Raw genomic sequence first — 25,904 nt, 5'->3', positions numbered from 1 at the left:
TCGGCCTTCAAAATCAAATCATCGGGTTCAAAATTTGTGGCAGTTGAAGTGGTTGGGATGCTTGAACTACACATAATGGATTTATTTTGAGTCACGTCCCTTGAAGGCATGTGAATAGGGTCAAAAGAAGGAGTGGCATTAGTCTTCCCCGAATGTGATGGGTCAATTGCCTTAGTAGCCAAATCAAAACCTGTCGGACCTTGAATGGAAAACTCGCTCGTAGAAGGGCTAGTGGCAACTGGTGTACACTTCTCTCCTACTCTTTTCGAAGGATAATTGTCATCCTGCATTGGAAGAATACCAAGATTGTCATTCTCAAAAAGTTCTTGGATACCAGAAATAGCTTCAAGGTCATCGTGAAGGAAACAAAGGTCTTTAATGGGTTCAAGATCAAAATCATCAAAAAGAGAATTAAGACTCACTTGTGCACTGCCACCTGAAGGATCGAGAAGCGAATCCATATCGACACCACGGTCAGTCGCCTGGGTGACCCCCTCATGATCCAAGTTCTTGCTGGGATTATCTCTCTGCCTTTTACGTCTCTAATGAGAATCTGAGTTGCCACTATTCTGCTCAGAATCTGACGCATCCCTACCCTTGGTCACCTCCACATCTTGAGGTATTGAGACTATGCAAGAAGGCCCATGCTTAGGAGAATGTGCCTTGTCCACGCATACTCCTTCTAAAAACTCATCGATAGCCTCCGAAATCCCAAAAGAGGGCTTCCCATAGCTTCGGCGCTTCACGGGCTTAACTACTTCATTGGGCTATTTTATTTTGAGTCTTATCTTGCTTGGGTTAACATTCCCAATCGGTTGCTCAGTCTTACTAGAAAAGAAACCATCAGATCTTCTAGCCCGCCAATTCATATAGTCCTTCGTGCATGAAGCCCCGTGCTCAGATGGGCAGGCAGGGATCAAGAATTTCGAATTGGTAGCAAGACGAAGACATTGGCGCCAAAAGCATACCACTTGCTCTAAGGTGACGGTGTGAAAGTCCTCATTAAGCTCCCCAGGGATATGTTGATTGAAACCAAACTGTCGACCAAAGCGGTGAGGGCTATATGGTTCAACTATACATACACTTCCACGACGAGAGGCCAAGTAGCTGGAGCGTTGGCTGATGAAGTAATCTGCATAAGAGCTAGGTAGCTTGTCATCATCCACCAGAATCTCTCGATGGCCTTTGAAAAGGCCCAAACGGTGAAACTTGAAGCTACTGACAGCATGAAATAGCTTACGGGCCGTAACCTCATCATAATGCTTGGCTGCACCTTCTCCGGAGTATCTAAACATGCGTGGAACAACCTTGGAGCGAGACCCTTCAAGTTCAAAGTGAGTGTCGAAGTAATCGGCCAACCAAGCATTCAAGTAGTGTGTAGGAAAAGTGGCATCACATTTACTTGGAGTCTTAGAAGACACAATTTCATTCAAGCCCTTATAAATGTTGGCCAGGATTGGGACTGCAAGACAGTATCTCTTACCACGAGCCATCGCACTTGCGCTCTTGAAAACACCAGGCCTGATTAAGTTTGGTCCCCCGTTGGGAAGAGCGAACTCACACAGCCAACATGAGATCTAAGCAGCTAACCAAGTCTCTTCTATAAGCCTTCTATCCACTTTGAGCACATTGAAGGGAGCCTCGTCTTCTTTAGTCAGAATTCTGGGGGCATTGATTTTACCAGAGGGGTTATGAGATTGCTTGCCTCTTGCTTTCCTATGTATTGACCTTCTAGTCGGCGGCTTCTGATATTTAGACTCACCATGGAACCAAAACTTCACCCATGCGGCCGTAGTGACCAAGTGTGAACCACCTAGCTCAAGACTCAAATGATGAAAGGCAGCAAATAGATGACGACAACATGAGGGAAGCGATGATATGTCTTTCGAATTTGGAACGACCTCTTCGTAGAATGAGCCGTACACGAGAAGCCCACCGATTGAATGTAGGTCCCATAAGCTAATGGAGACCTCTCCTACAAACGTGTGTAACGTGTTTGTAGCTGCACACCAACATTCTAGGAAGGCTTGCAGGATGTGGGCATTCCGATCATATGTGAATAATGATGCAAGCAGAGACTCGTAAAGGTTGGAATCACTCAAGACTTTAGTATTGTGGCTCAATATGTCCTTCTACCCACTCCCAATATTTAGGGAGGTAAAAAAACTCACCCCTATATTGGAGTGGAGGGGTCTTGGAGGAAGGTAGGGCTCATTGCACTTCTCCCGCACTTATCCGACAGCCAAGGAGAGCAAATGGATTGACATGGTCCGCGGCTGAGTGAAGGTTGGAGGCTAGAGTAAACTTCCTCGAAACGACATGCGAACCCTTTCTAGTCAGGTCGTGTAGCTTGTGAGATGCCTCGACCCACCATTGAGATAGACTTGGAGGACGAGGAATGGTAGTAGATGAAGATGAAGGTATGCTGCTACCAAGTGGATGGACTTTCAAGACGACGCCTTTTCCCAGGGGTTCGTTTGAAGAGCGCAAGAGAGTGACATATTGATCATTGAGAGTCCTCGATGAGTCGTGAAAGATGACCATGATGAAGCACACTTGATGGCAGCCACTTGGAGAAGAAGAAGCTCGTAGAGGTCACGACTTGAGCAAACGTAGGAGAGTCACAAAGTCGAGCAAAGGGTTGGCAAGCCTAAATCACCTGACACACCTGACAGCAAACCAAAGGAAAGGATGAATACCTTTTTCATTCAAATGCTCTTTACTAATAAATTTATAAAAAATAAATAAATAATAATAACAAAAAAAATTTAATAATAAGAAGCGCGGCTTATTAGAAAGAAGGGTCATGTGGTATTCAGATTCAAACTCATTCGACATTAACATGCAAACATCGTGTGTAGGTGTTGAAATGACCATATGATGGACACGTAGAGGCTTGCATTAACATGCATGTGAAGAAAAGGACACGTAGAGGCTTGCATGTCCATTAGCCAAACTTGGAAAAACCATGTTATAGCTTTTGGTTATTAGGCGTGGCATTGAAGTTCAAGGCTACAAGGAAACCATGTGTCCGCATGAAGGCATTGAAGCTCTAGGCGTGTATTCAGTGTGCACCTTGGTTATCACGTGAAGACGTAGGCAGCAGCACAAAGTCTAAGAGGAAGGCAGCAGTGCAAAGTCCAGGATGAAACCGCCAATGCTCGAATCCGCAAGACACTGAAAGAAGAGGAGCGTAGTCCAAAGATGAAGCAGAAATCTCACTGCAGAATTGCCTTCAAGAGATGAAAAAAATTGATGCTTGAATTCGATATGTGGCTCTCTCAATGCTCTGACGCCAACAGCCGTGAGGTGAAGACGACGGGTACGCGAATAGAGCTACGCACCTATGGTTGTGGAACAGAGCTACGCACCTATGGTTCTAGAAATTTGTACACACAAATTTCGTAAAAGATAAATCACACGATCACGAAATAGTGTAACAAATTATCAACTTGTATTTGATTTGTATATATGTGAGTACAATCCTCTGTATAAACCTTTACAATGAAAGAGTACAATAAATTCCTTTGATTCGATCTCCAAAAAACGTTACGATCCAAAGGAGTTATGAAGCTTGATCTTGAATCGTGATGTGATGTCTCCAAGTTGAATGAATAGTCGAACGTGCTTGATTTGATGCGAGGGCCGTTGGCTTGATCTCGAACTAGGTTAAAGAAGAATCCCCACTTTGATTTGAAGAAGTAGGAATAGGCCTTGATGAACAATGGAATTCTTGTGAACTTTAGAGATGACTCTCTATTTTGGCAGAGTGTCGGTAGTGTTTTCTCTCTAAGTGTTCTCTCTTTTCTCATATGAGAAGCCTCTATTTATAGGCAACTCAGTCATATTTAATTTGGAATTTTCTCTCAGCATTTATTGAGAGCTAATTATGGATTTAATTTAGTCTCCCATTTAATAAGAACTTTCCATGTAGGTCTTTTCTTCTGACATTGCCATATGACTTTCTTATTTGATGTTGCCATGTGGCTTGATTTCATTTGCTGATCGTCCACCTCACCAATTGGAGATTAATTTGATCACAAATATTTTATCATGAACAATCGGATGGTTGTGAGTACATCATAAAAATTTTAATGTCTACAGATGCCTTCATTTAGCTCCATTTCCAATATATGCGTTTGTTTCAATGCTCATATGAAACAAATTGCGCTTTCTTTTTCAAAGATTGATTTAAAGGAAAATAAGTATCAATGCAACCGAAGAGAATACAGTTATAGAATCACTAATAAGATTAATGTGGGTGAATTAGGGTGTGCAGGTTGGTACAAGGAAACTTTACTTTGCTAAGGGTTCATTTAGTTGGAGGGGTGGAAAAGTAGGATGATAGAAAAAAAATTTTAATTTCTCTAATTTTTGTTTGGTTGGGAGTGGAAAAACTGAGGGATGAAAAAAGTGAGTTTGTATAAATTTACTCATACACCCTTGTTAAAAAATGATTACCAATTAAAACAAAAAAAAAAAGTGACAAATAGCCAAAAAAAAAAAATCAATCATCCAATTTATTAAAAAATAAGAATCATGTCCAAAAAATAAAATCATATCTAGTTAAAAAAAAAAAAAAAAAAAAAAAACAATTATCACTCCCACAACCTAGGAAATCAAAAGGAAAAAAAAAGAAGAAGAAAGGCAACGACGAGGAAAGAAAAAAAGAAAGAGGCAACGTGCTCAGGTAATCACAAAAAAAAAAAAAAAAAAGAGGAATTGGATGAATTGCATTTATGCAAGTGCACATGGGCATTTTTGTCCATCAAGCAGCCCTATTTTCTCACTTCAGTTCTCTCTTCATTTTGGAGGGAAATTTTTTTTGTGGGTCCAAGTAGAAAACACCCAGGCCCCATTATTTATTTTCCTTCTTCCCCACCCAATTAAACACACTCCAAAAAAAAATTTTCTTCCCATTTTCTCTCCAAAGTTTTTCATCCATCCTATTTCACCTCCAAACAAACATACCCTAAGAGCATTTGTACCTTCAAAAAATTGTATTTTAAACACCAAAATGCGTGCTTTATCCAGATGTGGGTTCTTAAGAGCATCTACAACAAGCTTTCTAAACCCCAAATTTGGAGAGTAAACCCACAAAAACTTGCTCTAGCAGTCTCTCTAATGAACAATAGCTCTCTTGGTCTGATGACCTACTATTCATTAGCAAAAGAATTAATGGGAATAAAAATTCAACACACCCATTAAAATATTCAATTTTACTCAACAATCACAATGGCTACAACTCAACCATTCCAGATCTTTTCTCTCTCAAACATCTCTAAACTCAATCACAATCAAAGCACAAACTCACATCACAATCTTAAAACTAATCAAATCAGAACCAAAAAAAAAAAAAAAAAAAAAAGAAAAAGAAAAAGAAAAGCAAATCTGACCCATTTGAGCCACTATGGGTGGAGAGGATGAGTTATCCACTGGCGATCTTTGTTTATGAGAGAGAGAGAGAAAGAAAGAAAGAGAGAGCTCTGGTATTCTCTCTAGTTTGGATGAAGTGGTAAGAGAAAAAAGAGAAAGGAAGAAAAAAAAAAAGAGAAAGAAAGAGGGCTCTAGTATGTTCAGGAGTTTGGAGGAAGTGGTAGGGAAAAAAGAGGAAAAAAGGAAAAAAAAAAAAAAAAAAAAAAAGAAAAGAGTAAGGGTACGTGTGTGGAGGAGAAAAAAGAGGGGGGGGGGGGGGGGGAAGAAGAAGAAGAAATTGTATGGATGGAAAAAAAATAAATAAATAAGGGAAAAATAAAATAAAGAATAAGAAATTAAAATTAAGAAAAGCTACCACAATATTTTCACAATAAATTTTAAGTGGTAGGTTGTTATTGGCTATTATTGGTAAGAAAAAAATAATTTCAATGGTGACTAGTGAGTTAAGCGAGTTTTAACAACACAAAAAATACCTATAAATACTTTCTTCTTTAGTTTGTAAAAAACAAAAAAAAAGTCCCACTAATATCATAATCTCATAAATTCATTTATAACTATGTTGATAATGTAATATCCAAAACTATGTAAAAAAAAAAAAAAAAAAAGAAGGTATATTATATATTTTTACCAAAAAAGTATATTATATTATCTACAATATTTTCACGAGTCTTACTATTTTCCACATGGGGCACTTAGATAATACACTAGCCCATTTGTTAACTAAACATGTTCTTGGTATTAATGATTTTGTTACTTGGTTGGAAGAGAGCCTAATGTTTATTGAACATGCGGTATCTCAAGATGTTTTATTTTTGAATTTACATGAATAAAATTCCTATGTTTCCTATCTCAAGAAAAAAAAATCCCACTTCACTATTCCTTGTTTTCCATAGGTCAATTGCATGGACCAATACTTTAGCCAATTGAATTTATAAACAAACCGAAGGTTGGGTATCAGAGGACATGACAAAAGAGATTATTTAATTTACTCATTATTTCTAAATATCCAAGGAAATTTTGTGAAACATTGCAAACAAAAGAAAAAGAAAAGGCTGCATATATAGTTTTTTTTGCTAAGCTTTTTTTTTTTTTTTTTGCTAAGCAAGGCTGCATATATAGTAGGTATTACATGAACACTCTACAAAAAAAAAAAAAAAAAAAGATATTGCATGAACATGTATGTTAAAAAACTTAATCAACCTAACACTAATTTATAAAGTTTGATACAATTAAAACGGGTACAATAATTTTTTTTTTGGTAGTACTATCAATTAAATGCAATAAAATAATGTTTATTATTAAATTTTATAACTTTCCACACAGAGAGATGAAAGAGGGACCGAAATTCATGTTGATTTTAATTTTTTTGTTCTTTAATGTGGGCTTCAAAAAGAACCAAACCCATTTCTGGTGCTAACATACAGAGCAGAGGTGATGGATGGAGCAAAATCCATGAATGGGTCCAATTTGAAGACAAAAGACACTGTCTTCGGCCCAATACTAAAGTTGATAATCAGTAGACCAGAATAGTAAAGGAAAGTTGATAATGTGAAAGTGAGAGTGAAACCGCAATTTTCGGAAAGAGAGTAGAATCATGTAGAATCATTCCATGTGCTTTGCTTTGCTTTCTTCTTCTTCTTCTTTTATTTTTTTATTTTATTATTATTATTTTTTTTTTTTTGTTGGGGGGGGTGGTTGAATTTGCTTTTGCTTTTTACACTAGTTGGTTTAGGTGGGTTTTGCTTTTCTTGTTTTCTTAACAGATGCTAAAGTGGCAAACATCTTCCGATTGATATCCAGGCTAAAATATGATTTTAGTACTTATGTTTTTCATCATTTGCTTATAATATTTTAGTAGTAGTCAATTCAGTCTATGTTAATTTTAAGTTGTAATCAATTTTTGTTAATAAGTTGATGGTAGATATCAAATTATTACAAATTAAAAACATCACAGATCAAATTAATTGCTACTAAAATATAGATACCAAATTGACAATAACCTTAAAATGTAAGAATAGAAATAGAATTTTGATTTTAACCAATGTGAACCATTGAAAACTAATTATAATGAAGTCAAAATATCAAATACTTGTAATTTTCTTAATTCTTTTTGTAACAAATGAGAGTTTGTAGACATTTTCAAATATTTGATTACTCTTCTCTTTGGTAAAACTTTCTTATAAAAACTTGGATTCTAACTCTTACTTTTCACCGAACCTTACAATTGCTTGTACTTATATAAAAAACCATCGCGTTAAGAATAAGTGATGGTACATATATTCCTTAATTGATTTGCCTCTCTTATGGTCTTTTATTTTTTTTATTAATTTCGTTTCGGGGAAACTTCCTGAGTTGGTCTTTTCTTTATTTTTATTGGCTCGCCTCTCACAAAAGTGGATGCTGACCCGGAGACAGACACTTTCTCCATCACTCCCAATAGTGTAATCGACTAATCGTTCTTCACTCTGGTTCTTTCCCAACATACCACCTATGTACAGACACCCTTCTGGCTTCCACCTCTCCGGCGGCGGCGGCTAGTTTTCACAGCGGCAAAAACGACAACAACAGCAGCCTCCTTCAGCAGCGCAACCGTTACCACCTTTAAACTTCAGATTTTGGCTTCCAACAACTATTTCCTTAACTTTCTTTCAACAACAACAACTGCTCTTCATTTCAAAACAAAACAACTACTCGATCATGGAGAAGGTGGACCGCGCTGTCACTAACGCCAGACGCAACATAATTGCGGCCGGAGAAAGTGTGACGGCATGGAAAGTGTCTCAGGATGCACTACTCATCCTCAACCTCGACTCTTGGTCCTCTCTTGGCTTTCCCATGCAGGAGGTCCCCAGTCTTCACCGCCTTATGCTCACTGAAGGGAAGGTACTGTTTTATACGATTATTACTCTATTGATTCTACTTCAATTTTATGTGTAATAGTCTTTGTTTTGTTGTTGTTGTTGTTTTGGTTTATTAGATAAATGCATTTATCCATTGCTTTGTTGGGGTTCAAAGAGTTACTACATTGTATGATTTGGAAGTAGCAATCTGTAAGAATGAAGGCGTAGATAACTTCGAAAAGCTTGAATTGGGGCCTTTGTTGCGACACCCACTTGTCTTGCACTATTTTTCACTCAAATCTGATGCCACTGAAGTTTTTAAAATAACCGGTGAGGAGGTATTTTGTTTCCTTTGGAAGTATATACATAGGATGAAGAAGAAGAAGAGTCAGGATAATGAGAGTGTTGAAGTTGAAGAGTCTTTGGATGGGAAGAAGAAGAAGAAGAAGAAGAAGAATAAGTATATTAACAATATTCAAGTTGATAAGTTTTTGAATTTTATTGCTAAGAGGCGTTCCGTTGCAAGCAAGGAAGAACTTTGTATACGAGTTCAAAACTTGGGGATGCATGTTTCTGCTATCCAAAAAGCCATGAGCCCACAGACTGCAATTTTAAAGAAACCTGTACATGCTACTTCTATTTCTCAGTGTGTCGAATCATTCTCCTCTGCACGGAAGGATTTTTGTGGCAAGAACATTAGATTTGCTTCATCAAGCTCCAATGACGATGAAGATAGTGATGATTCTAAGGATGCTAACTTGCCATCACAAAATGTTGCAAGTTCTGACCGAGTGACTAGCTGTCCTTAGCCGGTTGAAATTGAAGAGATGACATGGCTTGGGTTGGAAGATGAAGCGTGGGGGCAACCTGCTCCAGCTAGTGGCAGCCAAAGGCACAATGAGAGTTGTTATCAATATCCAAGTTCCACCATGTCTGCACCCTCTGAATCATCTAAAAAGAAGGAAACTTGTTATCAAAATAAAAAAGTAAAGTTAATCCAAACTTACAGATGATTTTTAGTTATCATTGTCTACTTGTAGATTTTCATCTCTTTTATCAGAAAGCATTGGATTGTTATCTTTTAGTAGATGGTCATGGCTCATGGTTCATTTAATAGTCAGTCCAATATTCATTTACTATTGTAGGAGCAGAGCAGGCAAGTAACTATTCTGTCTTTTACTGGCTAAAATCAACATTATCCTTCTTTTGAAGGACAATGATCAAAAGAACTCTGACAGAATTAGATGAAGTTCTTGGGGCCATCATTCTAGACAGACAATTGGCAAAGCCATCAATATTCAACATGAGGATAAACTAAACTTCATGCTGGTTAAGATTGAAAATAAAATCATCAATTCTAGTAGTCTCTTAATTTGAGAACCAAGTGTTGAATAATTCTTGGGAAAGATTTTTCTCAAATAAATCATTTGAGAATAGCTCTCACTTCATAATGCACTTCTTTCCTTCATGACTTTTGGTTTCAGCTGTCTTTTCTATTCCCATATTCTCTAGAAAGTTCCGCACATCTCTGAAATTGCAGCTATTGTTGAAATTGGAATTGCATCAGTGTGCATCTTTGTGAGGCTGAAAAATTCACAGAATCACATTAAGATCCCTATAGAAAACTTTGTAAGGCAACTAAATCATAGATTTTAAAATAGTTATTCCAGTGAGATTAAACTAACATTTTATATATAAAACAACCAAAAAGAAGATGAAGAAGGGGACCAACTTTGACCATGAAACTATATATGTATTCATCTCAGTTGATATATGATAATAACATCTTAAGCATATATTTCCTCTATCAGAATTTGCTCACTCTACTTCCATGTTAGTTTAATGAAACCAATCCTTGAAGTCTTCTTTTATACTCCAGTTTTTCTATCTCAATCCCCAATGAGACACCAGACATGACATTAAAGATGATCCTTAGACATAGTATTTTAAGCAATCGATATTTGCACTACATTCCAAACAAGGCATATGAATGACTACATCCTACTTGATGTTACAGTATGTAACTGAATATGCAAGATACTATGCACAGAAAAAGGAATTGATACAACCTGTCTTTTCCACATACAATCTGTCTTTTACTAAGCAGACTCATTCCTCAATTTTTCTTTAACCTGCCAAGATCCAATTAATTATGAAATGGAATTCATTTATCTGATAACATATATGCATCATGGATCATACTAAGCACACTTATGGCAGCCTTCATGATTTGATCAAAGTGATGACAGGATGATTATTTGATTATCTTTCCCGGAGTTTGTGTACTTAATGCATGTCCATGTTTGAGGTTTTAATCTTCTTCTGGTTTTATTTATGTGGTGCGGTGATAGGAAACTGGCAGCCGAGCTAGTTGATCCTATCCAATCTGGAGACTTCGATCAGGCTCTCATGGAGCTTGGTGCAACTGTATGCACTGAACCCAATCTGCTCTTCATGTCCTGCATCTGGATACTGTCTTGCACTCTCAATCTTTAGACATGATAGCTTGGTATTGGTTACAGATTTCCCACTTAAGGGGGTAATGGTCAAACAGAGACAAGATTTTTCTGCTGTATGTGTTGTGGAGTTACTGGGAGGTCAGAGAACATTAGAGGGAAGCCAAATTGATAGTAGAAAGTTACTGGGAGGTCTGGAAAAATTAGAGGGAAGACAAACTAACAATAGATTTCTTCTTGTAAAAAGGCCTGATGATGGTTTGCTTGCTGGCCTCTGGGAGTTCCTGTCTGTCTTGCTGGATGGAGAAGCTAATTTGGCCACTAGGAGAGAAGTAATTGATCACTTTTTGAAAAACAATTTCGGACTTGATACCAAACAGACCTGCGACATAGATTTCAGGAAAAATGTTGGAGAGTTTGTCCATATTTTCTCTCGCATTTGTCTAAAAATATATGTGGACTGTTGGTGTTACATCTAAAAGGTTTGTGCTTGCTCTCTCTTAAATTTTGTAACGGGTGTGCTTTTATGAAATAAATAGATTTGAATGTTGCTGTTCTTTGAGTAACAAATTATACTCTTAAATATGAAGCATTATTTGCAATAAATTCTAGTAGTCAGAATTATTGGCACTTAATGATGCATAGTATCATATTCATTATGCAATTATAATAGGTGATTTATAAAACCATATTATCATAATTAAGGTAAATTTTATCATGTCAATTGGAATGCACAAAACTATGGTTTCATTTGAACCTGACATGAGTGGCAAAACTCAAAATTTTCAAAGTATTGCCTTGTGTTTAGAAGCATATAAATTGGAATGAAATCATTTGGAATTTTGGTGTGTTTGGACTTTGGATATGCTCAGCTCCCAGACACTTAGGCCTTTTGCGCACTAAATTAGAGACCTGGAAAGCTCATTTTTCACCATACTTTTCCAGGCATTTCCATGCATTGCTGAGGTTTTATTGTGTCTCCATTGTTTTATTTTGTAAGATATTAGTAAAAAGAAGCGATGGTCTTGTTTTGGATGAAGATTTGTTCATTCTAACATCAATAATTTTCCAACACGGTTAAATATTGGGTACTTCCGAAGTTTCATAAATGTGTACTTTTGGAGTATTTAATAATTTTCCAATAATTAGGCCTTTGGCACACTGAATTGACCTGGAAAGCACATTTTTTCACCATACTTTTCCTGGCATTTCCATTGTTTTATTTTGAAGATCTTACTTTTGTTGGTGGGCCAAAGTGAAATTTATACCTTGTTTATATTTAGAAAATGATACAAATTGTAAAGCAGTATTTTTTTTTAATGGAAATATCATTAAATATAGCTGCATATCTTTTTATTGTTAAGGGTGTACTTGTCAAACTTTTTTTTCCTTTCTTTTATTTTTATTCCTTTAGTGAAGGGGAGCTAATACCGGATTTATAAGGGGCAACCCAAACTTAACTAATATAATAAATGGAAATAGGCTGGATGAATATATTTTGTATTTTCTAGTTTTATGGGATAAGAAAAAACACTCAATAACTTAAATGACAGATAAGCTCATCACCTAAGTAAACCCAAAGGAATACAAATAATACCACCCCCAAGAAAATTAGCTAAGGATATAGAACTATTTTGGCTCACCACTCTATGGGATACAGATTAACACCACCCAAAAGATACAGAAACCAATTCTCGCCACCCAAAAGAATCCACCCAAGGGATAAGAGATAATTTATTAGAAGAAATCAATCTTCCAAAAAACACACAAGGTTTTTAATTCTAAAAATACACTCTGCTTTTTATTAGATTTAGCCAAAGGCTTAAATAGAGCTTGGAACAGCCCCCCTAAGCATAGGAAAATGAAAAATAATAATAAATACATTCACTTAATCTGACCAAAGCCAGATATGACTCTTAGGAACTTAGAAACACAATAAATTACTTGTCGGCCTAGGAGAAATAAAATATAAAGTCTGATTCATCTTAGAAGACACTAAATAAAAACAAATTGACTTAATTAATAAAAACGTTTTAAAATAATGAGCTGTTATTTTGGTCTTCAAGGAAAGCTTTTGGGCTTGAATTGACATTAGGTTGCGCTTGTTGGATCTTGGGTCACTCCAATGTTAGGAGCTCTTTGAACTTTCTCCGCACATTCATGACTTTGCAATCCACGATCCTTGATTTCTTTCTCTTGGCATTAAGGTGGGGGGAGCCAATTGTTTGGGATACAAGACAAAGAAACTATGACTTGGAAGGATGTGGATGGCAAGGCCCTTTGGAGCATGGGATTGACATCTTCTGTTAGAAAGATAGTCTAAATCCTGCACCTCAAGTGTTCCATGATATGACAATGTCGAATTATAAAGTGATTGCAATAGGATGTAAAAATAGTGCTAATTATGTATATAAACATGCAAAGTTTTTGCTAACCCACTTCCTTTTTGAAATTTGCCATTTAGGCCATTTTGGATGTGCAAAAAAAAATCCCTCTTTTTCCCCTTGTTCCCTTCTATAAATTCATTGCTAATAATATGCTAATGTAAAAGTAATGAATCAATCATTTCTGCTACCCTTAACGTTTCCTCTCACAACCCTCCCACCCAAAAACATGAAAAAAAAAAAAACCCTACTTTCTCTCTCTCACTCTGGGATTTTAGCCCATTCCTGTGAAAAAATACGTTCAGTATTTGAAATAGATGAAGTCCAGGCACATTGATTTGCTGATGTCAGATATGGTAGAAAGTTTAAGATACATCGGTCAATATGATCAATTGGGGAGATGATAGGATTTGGTTGTGATTCTAGCTCAATATAAGCAGTTGGATCTAAAATTCCTGCTTACTGTTTTCTTTTTTCTATTATCTTGAGTATCCATTTCAATTTCCAATAGGTTAGAAAACAGTTCTACACCTTAAAAACATTGGAAGTATCTAAAATGCTAAATTAAAAAAACGAAAAAAAAAAAAAAAAAAAAAAAAAAAAAAGGTGAAAGAGTCTGGTGAAACATCTTTCTATCTTGCAAGATTGATAATGCTACAATGTTCATTGCAGTTGCAATGGGAACTTTATCAGTCCAAAATGATAATCTATGAAGCAGATGATATGTTGGTTGGTATGGCAGAAGCCACCAACATAGATACATTATGGTTGATATGTAAAGGTGTCTAATATACTTTTATAAATGAATTTTGAGTTTTTTTATTCTAATAAGCTTTAGTTATGAAAGCTCAAATTTATGTGAAAACACAAGAGTTGTTTAGACCCTCAAATTAAAATTACGGCTTGGTTGATTTTACTCTAATTTGAACTAAGTACGGAATAGAGTAAATGCGAACGGATAAACAAGATAACTACTCTAAGCCATATTCATCAAAACACAGCAGTAAAATGAAAGCTGTAAGAGTAGGGAAGAAGAATGCAAACACAAGATAACACGCAGATGTGTTATCGAAGAGGAAACCGAAGAACTTGGTGAAAAACCTCTTTGCCGCTCTCCAAGCGGTAAATCGATCCACTAGAGAATGAGTTGGAGTACAAAATAACAAAAGACCCTCCAAGCCTAGTTTACTCCATGTACTTGAGCCCTCCAAGCTCCTGCTACCAACTGACTTGACGAAGCCTTGTCTTCTCTAGCTCTATGGATCACGCAAGTCAGCTCGATTGCATCTACCAAACAAATGGCTTCTTCAAATTCTTCCTAGCAACACCAAAACCTCACTTTACACTCAAGATGGGTGTGGTAAGTGTTTGAGTTATCAACCTTTCAAGGATTTGGATATGGAGAGATAGGAGTTGATGAAAGTTCAATTATGTGTATAAACACCATTGAACGTTTAGACCCCCAAATTACAACTTAACCAATTCAAGCATTATATCAAACAACTAGTGTGCGGAAACTTAACATAAGCTATAATATGGAATTGGTAAAAACTATCTAAACCAAATTAAAACACAATCCACAACAGATAATAAAAAGGCAAAGATAGAGAGAAAGGAAGATGCAAACACAAAGACAACACGCGATGTGTTATCGAAGAGGAAACCGAAGCCCTCGGCGTAAAACCTCTCCACCGCCCTCCAAGCGGTAAACAATCCACTAGAAAATACAGTTGGGATACATGGACAGCAATAGACCCTCCAAGCCTAATCTACCCAGTGCACCTAAGCCCTCCAAGCTTCTTGCTCCAACGAGATTGCGCCGAACCTTTTTCTTTTCTAGCTTCCCGAATTCCGCTACTAGACCGTAGCATCAACCAATGAAGATTGGTTCCTTCCTAACTGCTTCCCAGAAATCCAAACAGCTCTCTCACAGTAATGATAATGGTGAGAACCAGGTTTGGTATAATGCCTCTCAAGGATTTGACAATGGAGAGGAAAAGAGTTGAGGAATTTGAAGAGACTCTAATGTATAGATTGTGGGTGAATCAATCTTGTTTTTCTTTAGGGTTTCTCTCTCAAAATTCTCTCTGGAAGCTCTCTTACAATCGTGGGTAAAAGGGGTATTTATACTGGAGTGGTAGAGGAATGTGAAACGTCAGGTTTTACAAAACAGGGGTGGCTCGCGGCTTGACCTCGTGGCTTGACTAAGTCGCGAGATCCAGTCACGAGATAACCGTATGGCCAGTTGTCCTGTTTTGTCCTGTAGTGCTCCAGCTTGCATGACTGTTCACCTTCCAGCATGCTTGGCACATGTGCTGCGTCTGGCGGCTTGCAGCCGCGAGTCACCCGCAAGGCCAAGCCGCGAGTCTCTGTTTTCTTGCACACTCTTGAGCAAACTTCACTCTATCTCATTCACTACCCTTACATCAAACCCACCTAAATACAAGGTTACTAAATGCTAAAATACATGCAAATTTGGCATGGAATAAAGCCAATTAGATGGTTGAATAAATTCAACCTTACAATCTCCCCCTTTGGCTATTCCGTGACAAAACCCTAAAACAGACTCTAGACTTAACATGTGAGTTGGGAACAGTTAAACAAAACTCACTCACACCTAACTCTAGAAGCTGTGAAGCACTTGAATCATATGAACATAATACTCCTGAAACACAACAATACACCGAGATCATTGTAAGCAGAAAATCATAAAATGCATATGAAACAGGCAATATGTGATCAAGCAAAGATGGAGTTAAGAAACAAACCATGGCTTGATCAACCAAGTGAACACCACAAGGTAGTGATCACAGTGCTCATTCACACTTGGAATGAACACAAGGACATACAAGTTAACAAGCCCAAGGCAAGATACTTGTATGCTCAACACTCAACCAATGCATAATACACAAGGTATATGCATCTAGGAACAATCCTACAAGGGCACAAGAGTGACAGTACATAAATCAAAATACAAGACATTTAGATTAAAGTACTGATTTCAACATAGCAAAAAGGCTGCATTAAGCAAGGTACATACCATAAAGCCTACAAACTATGCATAAAACATTAACCCTAAAAGCTTACAAAAGCACATGGGTACAAAGCACAAAATACTGAATATAAACTTAAACAATATAAATTAAAAGTGCTTAAAATTTCTCTCCCCTTCAGAATGATGAGAAGCTGTTATGCACTTGGAACATACATACTTGTAACCTGAAACACTTGCACAAAACACATTAGACCCTCAAGGTAAAGCAAGTAATAAAATGACAAGTATAATGTAACAAGTAAATTGCGATCAAGTAAGCATGATGTGAAACATGTGAGCAACTTGATCATACACCAAAATAGTCATATAGAAATGACTACAATGATCACATAGCAAAGCAAATGATTATCCGAACATGCATTCAAAGAAGCACAATAGCATAGGGATATATGCATGTCCAAAGCATAAACATGATGCAATGAGAACAGCAAAACATAACTCAAAACACCATAAAGCCAACAAGAAAACAAACAGAACAAAGTTTTCTAGTTAACACAATGTCTTCTCCCCCTTAGTATATGCATCTCCCCTATAGAATAACTCTCCCCCTACAAATGTGCATGAGAAATAGAATTTCTCCCCCTAAGGATGTGCACAAGAGTCATATAGAAATGACAAAATACTCCGGTATACTCTCTAGAGTATACTCTCCCCTTTTTTGTCAGGAATAGACAAAGGGTCAAGAAGAAACGAGGGTAAGAGATGAAGGTACGAACAATGCTAATGATGCATGAGGGGTGCGAGATGAATGAGAAAATGAAGCTCAAACCTAAGACAATGTAAAATGCTACAGAACATAAGGTAGACATGACATGCTAGGATGAATAAGCAAGGTCTAGACCAATGCATGACAATGGTAGCAAAGGTATATACAAGAGGTGGCTAAGTGCAATGCATGACCAATGCATGAAAAATGCACATGTGGGGTAAGGTGTGTTAAATACACAACCAATGAACCAAACATGTTCCTAATGAGGAAACATGAGAAACCCTAAAGTTTGGTACTCATCAGAGTCCAAACAAGCGAGAAAATGTCTAAAAGGCATTTTATCAAACACCTAGCATGCACACTATGAACAATAATGTGAAACAATGCATGAATATCAAGAAATCCACCCTTAATACATGTTCTTTTTGCCACAAGGGGCCAACATCCAATGCAAATCAACAAAAGAAACTAATCCCATAAAAAAATTTGACAAAAATTATGTTTTCCCAACCCCTATGATGAAAATCCCAACCAAGAGTACAAAATTCTCCAAAACATAATCTAAGGATCAAGATTAATGAAAAGAGTTTATAATTACCTTAGAAATGTTGATGGAATGAAAAATCATTCAAATTTGTTGGGTTTTGATGTAAAAATATTGAAAGAGGGGTTTTAGAGAAGATGAGAGAGGTTTAAAACAAGTTTCCCACAAAAAGCCCTTTAAAAAGCTATTTCTGAGCGTTTCGCGACTGGGCGAGTCGCGAGGTTCAGTAGCGAAAATTTTCACGAGTCGTGAGTGAGTCGTGAGCAAGCTGCGAGTCGCGAGGTTCAGTCGCGAAAATTTTCGCGAGTCGCGAGTGAGTCGCGAGCAAGCCGCGAGTAAGTCTCCAAAAGCTTCTGGATGAACTCGCGACTGGGATTTCGCGACTGGCGAGTCGCCAGCTGAGCCGCGAAAAACTCTAACACCTGTTTTTCAATACAGAACATGGTTAATCAATGAAAAACAAAGTAAACACTAAACAAGAACACAGAGAGTGATAAAAATCACTTCCAAAAACATATAAAATGGTCAAAAATCTTTTTGGATTGAACCATATATGATTGAGCACACACACATCACATTTAGACAAGTACAATCTAACAAATGAATAAGACATTTATTGAACATTAGGCATGTGTGTTGTGTGTGTGTATCAAATGTGGAATAGTTCTTAGTCTAGAGTGAAGTTTCAATAATCAATTCAATCAAGTCATACACAACTAGTACTAAGTCAAGTGGTCTATTTCAATTATAGAAATGAACATATATGACCTCTCACAAGAAAATGATTACATAAGATTGAAGCTTTTCATTTGGCTTCTTACAATTCATATCATTTGATCATTTTGAATCAATACAACTCATTTTGAGCAATACATCTCATTTTTGAGATTGATGCTTGAAATTTTTGATATTTCAATTTGATGAACAAGCCTTTGGCTTTTGGGCATCAAACATTTTCAATACAAGTCGCTTTCCCTTTTTCCTAGTCAAATACTAGTATATGCGACGGCTTTTGCAGCTCATTATCTCTTTTCATTTTGAGATTTACATTTATTGAGCTCTTTAAGCAATAAAAATAAAAGAGTGGGAAGAGATATAAACACAAGTTTACGCATGTATCAAAATCAATATGACTATTGACAAATCATTCATGACAAGCTTGAAGATCGATTTACAACAATCACACAAAGATGTCAAGATTTTTCCCACAAAGATATAAGTGCAAACATAACAAGCTAAGCTCGTAAATGCACAAAGCCATTTGTACAAAGGTACAAGGCCAAACTCACATGTGATATGTGCTCAAACATATACAATCAAGCCTTTTAAATTTTTCACTTTTTATGTGGTTTTGGATTTTTACTCACACAAAATAGAAACATAAAAGTAAGATAAAAAACGAAACAATGCATACAAATAAATGCAAGATGCACAAAATGCATGAAGTTATGACATTTAATGCATGAAGGGTCCTACAAAGATCGAAAGAATTAGATCAAGGACCAAAAGAGCAAAAACTCAATCATAGGAACCCTTCCTCATCCAAACGGAATGATTGTTTGGAATGAGTGTCTCATGGGAAGTGAGACGAGGGTTGGAAGAATGAGAATCGGAGATGCACATAAACAAGGAGGTAAGAGCATTAACCAGTTTTTTCAACAACTTACTATTTTCCATCCAATCCAGTTTAGCTTTCAAAGCACAACTTCCAAAAAGCTCAAGTTTCTCTTTTCTTTTGATTCTCTTAAGAGCTTGAAACTTAGAGCAATGAGGTCTTAGATGACCAAAGGCACCACAATGGTGACAAACAATGTATTTAGGTCCATTAGGCTTTTTGGGAAGGGATCTAACAACTAAGGTTTGTTCTCTTTTTAACTTAGGGCATTGAGGTCTTATGTGACCGATCACAACGCAATGGTGGCAAGTAGGAACAAACTTAGATCCACTCACTTCCCTAGATTGGGACCTAAACAGAGGCTTAGGCTTAAGAGCCTTTCTCTCCACTTTTTGATTTCTTTTGTGTGGAGGAATGTACACCGATTTGTCCTTTGAGGTAGAACACAGAATAGGCACAAAATCGGGTATCACAAAATGATTGCAACATATATTTTCTTCCATTTTAGCAACAGGTTCAGCAATCAAACACTTGGCATGCATCTTAAGAGATTCATTTTCAGATTTATGATCATCAACAAGTTTGTTAGACAAAACAAATTTAGCATCCAAGTCCTTATTTAAACATTCAAACTCTTTCAGTTTTTCAAGAGAAATTTCAGCAAGTTTTTTATATTTCTCAACCAATTTGTTGGATTCATTGAGTTTAGCAATCAAATCATCATTTTCACAAAATAACTTACTCAAATTCTTTTGAAACTTCTTAGCATTTTTCTTCAAGAGTTTGTCAACAACACTCATAGATTCAAATAACATGTCATCACACTTATGAGGATTAACACTCATAGAGGCATTTTCACAAACACGTGGCATGTTACATTCATCACCAACCAAATCATACAAAGAGGCATACAAAGCACAATCCATGGCAAATAAACACAAGGGGTCAAGGATCACACTTAGGTATTTAAACCACAACAAGTGTACCCGTTCTGATACCAAATGAAAGTTCAATTATGTGTATAAACACCCTTGAACGTTTAGACCCCCAAATTACAACTTAACCAATTCAAGTATTATGTCAAACAACTAGTGTGCGGAAACTTAACATAAGCTATAATATGGAATTGGTAAAAACTATCTAAGCCAAATTAAAACACAATCCACAGCAGATAATAAAAAGGCAAAGATAGAGAGAAAGGAAGATGCAAACACAAAGATAACACGCAATGTGTTATCGAAGAGGAAACCGAAGCCCTCGACGTAAAACCTCTCCGCCGCCCTCCAAGCGGTAAACAATCCACTAGAAAATACAATTGGGATACATGGACAGCAATAGACCCTCCAAGCCTAATCTACCCAGTGCACCTAAGCCCTCCAAGCTTCTTGCTCCAACGAGGTTGCACCGAACCTTTTTCTTTTCTAACTTCTCGGATTCCGCTACTAGACCGTAGCATCAACCAATGAAAATTGGTTCCTTCCTAACTGCTTCCCAGAAATCCAAACAGCTCTCTCACAGTAATGATAATGGTGAGAACCAGGTTTGGTATAATGCCTTTCAAGGATTTGACAATGGAGAGGAAGAGAGTTGAGGAATTTGAAGAGACTCTAATGTATAGATTGTGGGTGAATCAATCTTGTTTTTCTTTAGGGTTTCTCTCTCAAAATTCTCTTTGGAAGCTCTCTTACAATCGTGGGTAAAAGGGGTATTTATACTGGAGTGGTAGAGGAATGTGAAACATTAGGTTTTACAAAACAGGGGTGGCTCGCGGCTTGACCTCGCGGCTTGACTAAGTCGCGAGATAACCGTATGGCCAGTTGTCCTGTTTTGTCCTGTAGTGCTCCAGCTTGCATGACTGTTTACCTTCCAGCATGCTTGGCACGTGTGCTGCGTCTGGCGGCTTGGCCAGTTCTCGCACACTCTTGAGCAAACTTCACTCTATCTCACTCACTACCCTTACATCAAACCCACCTAAATACAGGGTTATTAAATGCTGAAATACAAGCAAATTTGGCACGGAATAAAGCCAATTAGATGGTTGAATAAATTCAACCTTACAGTTGAGGAAAACCACAATGGAATTTGTAGAGAATTGTGGGTATGACAACAGTGGCGGAGTTAGGAATTTATTTTTGGAGGGGCCATATATAAATTTGTGTGTGTGTGAAATGTAAAATAGTAATATACAATACTTCATAACTCAATTTTTTCCCTTTTATTTGTTGAGATAATTGTTAAAATACTTATGTGTTCATTTTAAAGATGATGAATGTTTAATTATTGTAATTTGTTGACATATGTATTTATGGATTGTATTTTATTTAAATGAAAATTAAGTTTTTTTTTTAGACTTTCTTAAATATATATGTATATTATCAGGTATAAGAGGCCAAAATGATAAGGTTATTTAAAAATTTACAAAATTTTTAAGATATTTTCAAAAAAAAATTATTTTTTTCAAAAATTTTGGGGGGGCCCAGGCCCCCCTTGGTCATCAAGTGGCTCCGCCACTGTATGACAATCTCTTACTCTCAAGGGTAATGACTAGGGTTTTCTCTTTGAAAAGCACTCTTCTCAATCTGTGGGTAATGTGGGTATATATAGTATGGGTAGAGACCTGATGTATCAGATATGACAAATTGGCAAAACAGAAAATTTCGCGGGTATCTCGCAAGAAGGCCTTACCCGTGAGACACTTGCGAAAACGAGCTGTTGCTATCTGTCATGACTCTTTGCATTTCAGTCATATGCTGAGCACATGCTTCACTTCGCGGAAAGGCTTATTGCGAGCTACCTACGAAAACAGCTTTGATCTTCAATGAGTCTTGAGTCTTCACACTCTCTATAACACACAACCTTTACAATGAAATCCCACATAAATATAGGGTACAAAAGATTGAACCAAATTACAATCAAATTTGGCACGGAATTAAAGCCAACACAAATCAGTTGTAAATCACAACTTCACAAGTTCGAATAAAACAAAGCAAATTATGTGAATTTTAGACCCATTAGTTGCAAAATTGGAGCTTCAGTTCAAAATTATGTGCTTTTAATTAGGAGGTGAGTAATGGATTTAATTCTTAGGAGGCATTTTCTTTTCCTTTTTTATTCATTTTGGATTGGCGAACTCATAATATGTCATTCATATTTGCATTGTCAATTATTTGCTCTTAAATTTTTATCTCAATGCAGGTATTCACTATGGTTCAGAAAATAAGCAGGAAAAGCTGTCCTGTAGTTTTACCCCATCAAAAAAAAAAAAAGTAGAACAACTTGGACAAAATAATATATCCCTGAACTGAGCATTTTGCATTAACTTAAGAAAAATTTTAAGATTGTTGTTTTTGCATTTATCTTCCAAAAACTGTGCGCATTGGCCATGCAACGCTGCAGATTCTGTGATGGCTGTTCCTTCTAGCTTTTGTAAGTCCTCTTTATACTTTTTCATTTCAAAGTTGGATATGCAGGTTGAGGAATGAAGTTACTATATAAACTAATGGACTTAGAGAGAAAAACCTAAAGTAGAACGTTTTGCAAAGTTTTAAAGATGAAAAACAATTTTTTAAAAGTTAGGGATGAAAAATGAACTTTTAGTAGAGTTTAAGGCCAAAAAAAAAAAAAAAAACCGACATTGCCTCTAATGTGTGGCAACTCTAAATTTGTAGAAAATGTTAGCCTATGTCTTGTGGTGGGTACGTAAAACAAAAAGGCAGAAGGAAAACAAATTAAAAACCCCATTTTCTACCAAGGTATTGATATGAATATGTGCATGTGGAAATGGAGAAAGAGAGGATAGAGGTAGGATAGAGGATATGCTTGTTTGTGTGGATTGTCTGGATGTTTGAGGCACCTGAAGATACACATAAGCACACAAGGTTTTTGCATAATTTTGTCATTCGTGAAACACTCTTTGGAACAGCTTTGGAAGCATTCTTGCTCATATAAAATGATTTGTGAATCCGAGAGGCATTCCATAAAACAAATGCCATAGCAGACTTTTTGCGGCACCCTTGTCTCTAAGGAGCACGCCTGAATGCATCGTTGAAAGCACTTGCTATCATATGAAACATAGTTTTGGGTAGATGGAGAGCTGTGCTTGATTGGGAAGATATAGGCTTCGCTTTGCATTATAACTGACACAACTAAAATCCACACTATCTTCCTCAATGCAATTCTCCTCATATTATTTCCACACTTATGTAGTTGAAAGTTTTCTTTTCTCAGCCGTGGACAATCTTAATCAGCTTTAACCCTTTCATATTGTGTAAGTTCTTTGAAATTTTCCATTTTAGATTCAATATTGATTTACTCTCTTACAATCAACCTTTCTCCAAATATAGAGATGTCAACTATATTAAAAAAAAGAAAATCATTAATTTTACAATTAATTGTTGCTTTTGAGTTTTTTTAGTCTCTATTTTAAGTTACGTCTCTTGCATATTTTGATGTAATTATCGAGTGACTCTGTACATATATTATATTCCTATCAATCAAATTTTTTATTAAGTATAATAATCCTTTTTATTGTAAGTTGTAACCACACATCTCATCACTTTTGGATTTTGGTGAGTTTGGCCAATGACATTTTTTTACTCACGTGTCTTCTTATGTAAGTTGGAAATCATGATTTAAAGTTTTACAAAAACATGTAAATATATGCATGTAAGGGATGTGGTGTAATTATGTTACATGTTAGCTTTATATATATATATATATTAGAGAGTTTCAACTTATGGCGTCCGCTCTTGGATAGCTCTTTATCATCAGATCAAGACATCAATCGGTTTTTAATATAGGTGGAGATCGAATCTCAGATCTCTTATTTTCAACTATCAAAAACTTTACTAATTGAGTTAATTGGAATCCACAATGTTACATTTTATTATTATATTATATTATTGGAATCTTATATTAATAGAATGTCATTATAGGAATATAACAGTACCTTGTTTTTATTTAATTTGCTCCAATGTTTTAAGACTTTTCTAATTAAATTTTTTTTTTTTTTTTTTGGTTTAATGTTTTAAGACTTTTCCTCCCTCACACATATGCACAAAACACTTTCCAATTCAATTCACCATTTTTACCTCTTGCCTTTCTACTTTTTTATATATACCTACCTATGGCCCTTCATGCCATCCTATGACAAATACACATGGACTAAAAATGATGTTATTTACTTTCAAAATTTCAATGACGCCTACCATGCTTCAACATTGTTGTCTCATCTAATCCTAACCTGTATAAGTTGATTACAATCAAGGAAGAAGAGATTGCATTTTATATTGAGTGACAATAGCAATTATGATTTTGATGATGTTAATGTTAGACATTTTGAACTTGTGGTATTGTAAAGGATGTGATTGACTGTGAGTGTTTAGGGTGTGTATCTAAAAACTGAAGTCATAGCATTTATTGTTACCAAGATCTTGTTACTCCACCTCATCCAATCGAAAATGCGATAAAATTTTAGGTTTGAATCTGCCTAGCTCGATCAGTGCTCTATTGATGCTAGATTGATTGAATCTGTTTTTTGATCAATTGAAGCTAATTTTCGACCGATCGAAATTCGAACAGTGAGTTTTTTAAAAAGGGTTTTCTCTTCATGTGCTCTTCATTTTTTTCAAACTTTTTCAAAACCTTTTCTCACTATTCTTTCCTCGATTGATCCAATCTAAATTTTTTGTTGTTTTCTGCCTCAAATCTTCAAGGGTTTTTGTCTTCAAGTGCTTTTAAGTCTCTTTTACCCTTTCTTTTTCAATTTATTCACATTTTCATGCATTTTACTTGAAATTTTTGAACTCATGATTTTTGGGGTTTTTGAATTTTAGGTTGTTTTTATTCACATTTGATCATTGAGTTTTTATCCTTAGATGGTATAAACATCATCCTCATGCATTACTTTGATCAATTTTGTGAATTTGGAAAATTTTGAAATTCTAGGGCTTGAAACTTTGTGAAATTGGGGATTTTGTTCAATTGGGCTTAAATTGGTAAAATTGACTTGTGTAATTGATTGATTAACTCATTATATGATGTTTCCTAACTAGTATGATGATTAATTGCTCAATTTGGCTTAATTTTTGAAATTGGGGTTTTTCAAAATTTGGGGTTTTTTGACCTAAAACTCTATGTTCAAGTCAATTGTTGGTTTATAAAGTAGAATTGAACAAATTTCAATGCATTAGAGCATGCATCATATGTGCATTCATTACATGCATCATATAGATTGTTATTTATTGAGATTTTTGTGCTCTAACCCTCTCTAATGCAATTTGCCCTTGGTTTTTTGTTTCTTTTCTCTGTTTTCTATTTTTGTCTTTCCTTTCCAACCCTTAGCATCATGGTTAGAAAGACTAGAACAAAGAAAACCACCACCTCCTCTACCCCGGCTTTCGAGAGTGATAGGTTTAGATTTGAGAAAAACCAGGAAACCTATGAGAAGCTTAACATATTTAGGTCGGTCTGGGCTGAGCATAAGGTCATACTAGATGAGTTAGATCTGAAGATACGTAAGAACTTTGAGCGTAGTGGTTGGTTGCCTCTTTTAGATGTAGATCATCCTCCTCTAGCTGCCTTGATTAGAGAGTTCTATTCAAACCTCTTTGTCCACTCCGATGATTCCAACACTCAATATGTGATGAGTTGGATAAGGGGTGAAGAGTATGTCATTCCTAATTTTGTATTCAAAAAATATATAAATAGATTGACTTTACACATTTATCTTAGACGGTTTTAACTTTACATATAATTTTACCTTTACATATTCATCTACTTTAATTGAGATGTTTATAACTTTATATCTAAACAATGAAATCAATGAAGAATCAAAACCAAAAACAATGTCTATTCATATATATCC

At 36.1% G+C, this 25,904-nt stretch overlaps 1 protein-coding gene across 1 annotated transcript in view; it reads left to right on the top strand.

Moving 5' to 3' along the window:
• The first annotated feature begins 7,730 nt into the window (after positions 1 to 7,730).
• Positions 7,731 to 25,904, top strand: part of LOC126725149 (protein NO VEIN-like) — a 49,626-nt gene continuing 31,452 nt past the window's right edge. Inside the window, exon 1 of the mRNA XM_050429687.1 lies at positions 7,731 to 8,319. Within this exon, the coding sequence (XP_050285644.1) occupies positions 8,134 to 8,319 (186 nt within the window). The 5' untranslated portion in view covers positions 7,731 to 8,133. The remainder of the gene's footprint in view (positions 8,320 to 25,904) is intronic.

The sequence above is a fragment of the Quercus robur genome, chromosome 5 (assembly GCF_932294415.1).
Source record: "Quercus robur chromosome 5, dhQueRobu3.1, whole genome shotgun sequence".
NCBI lineage: Eukaryota > Viridiplantae > Streptophyta > Magnoliopsida > Fagales > Fagaceae > Quercus > Quercus robur.
The sequence above is the reverse complement of the archived record's forward strand: the minus strand, read 5'-3'. Positions and strand labels throughout refer to the sequence as shown.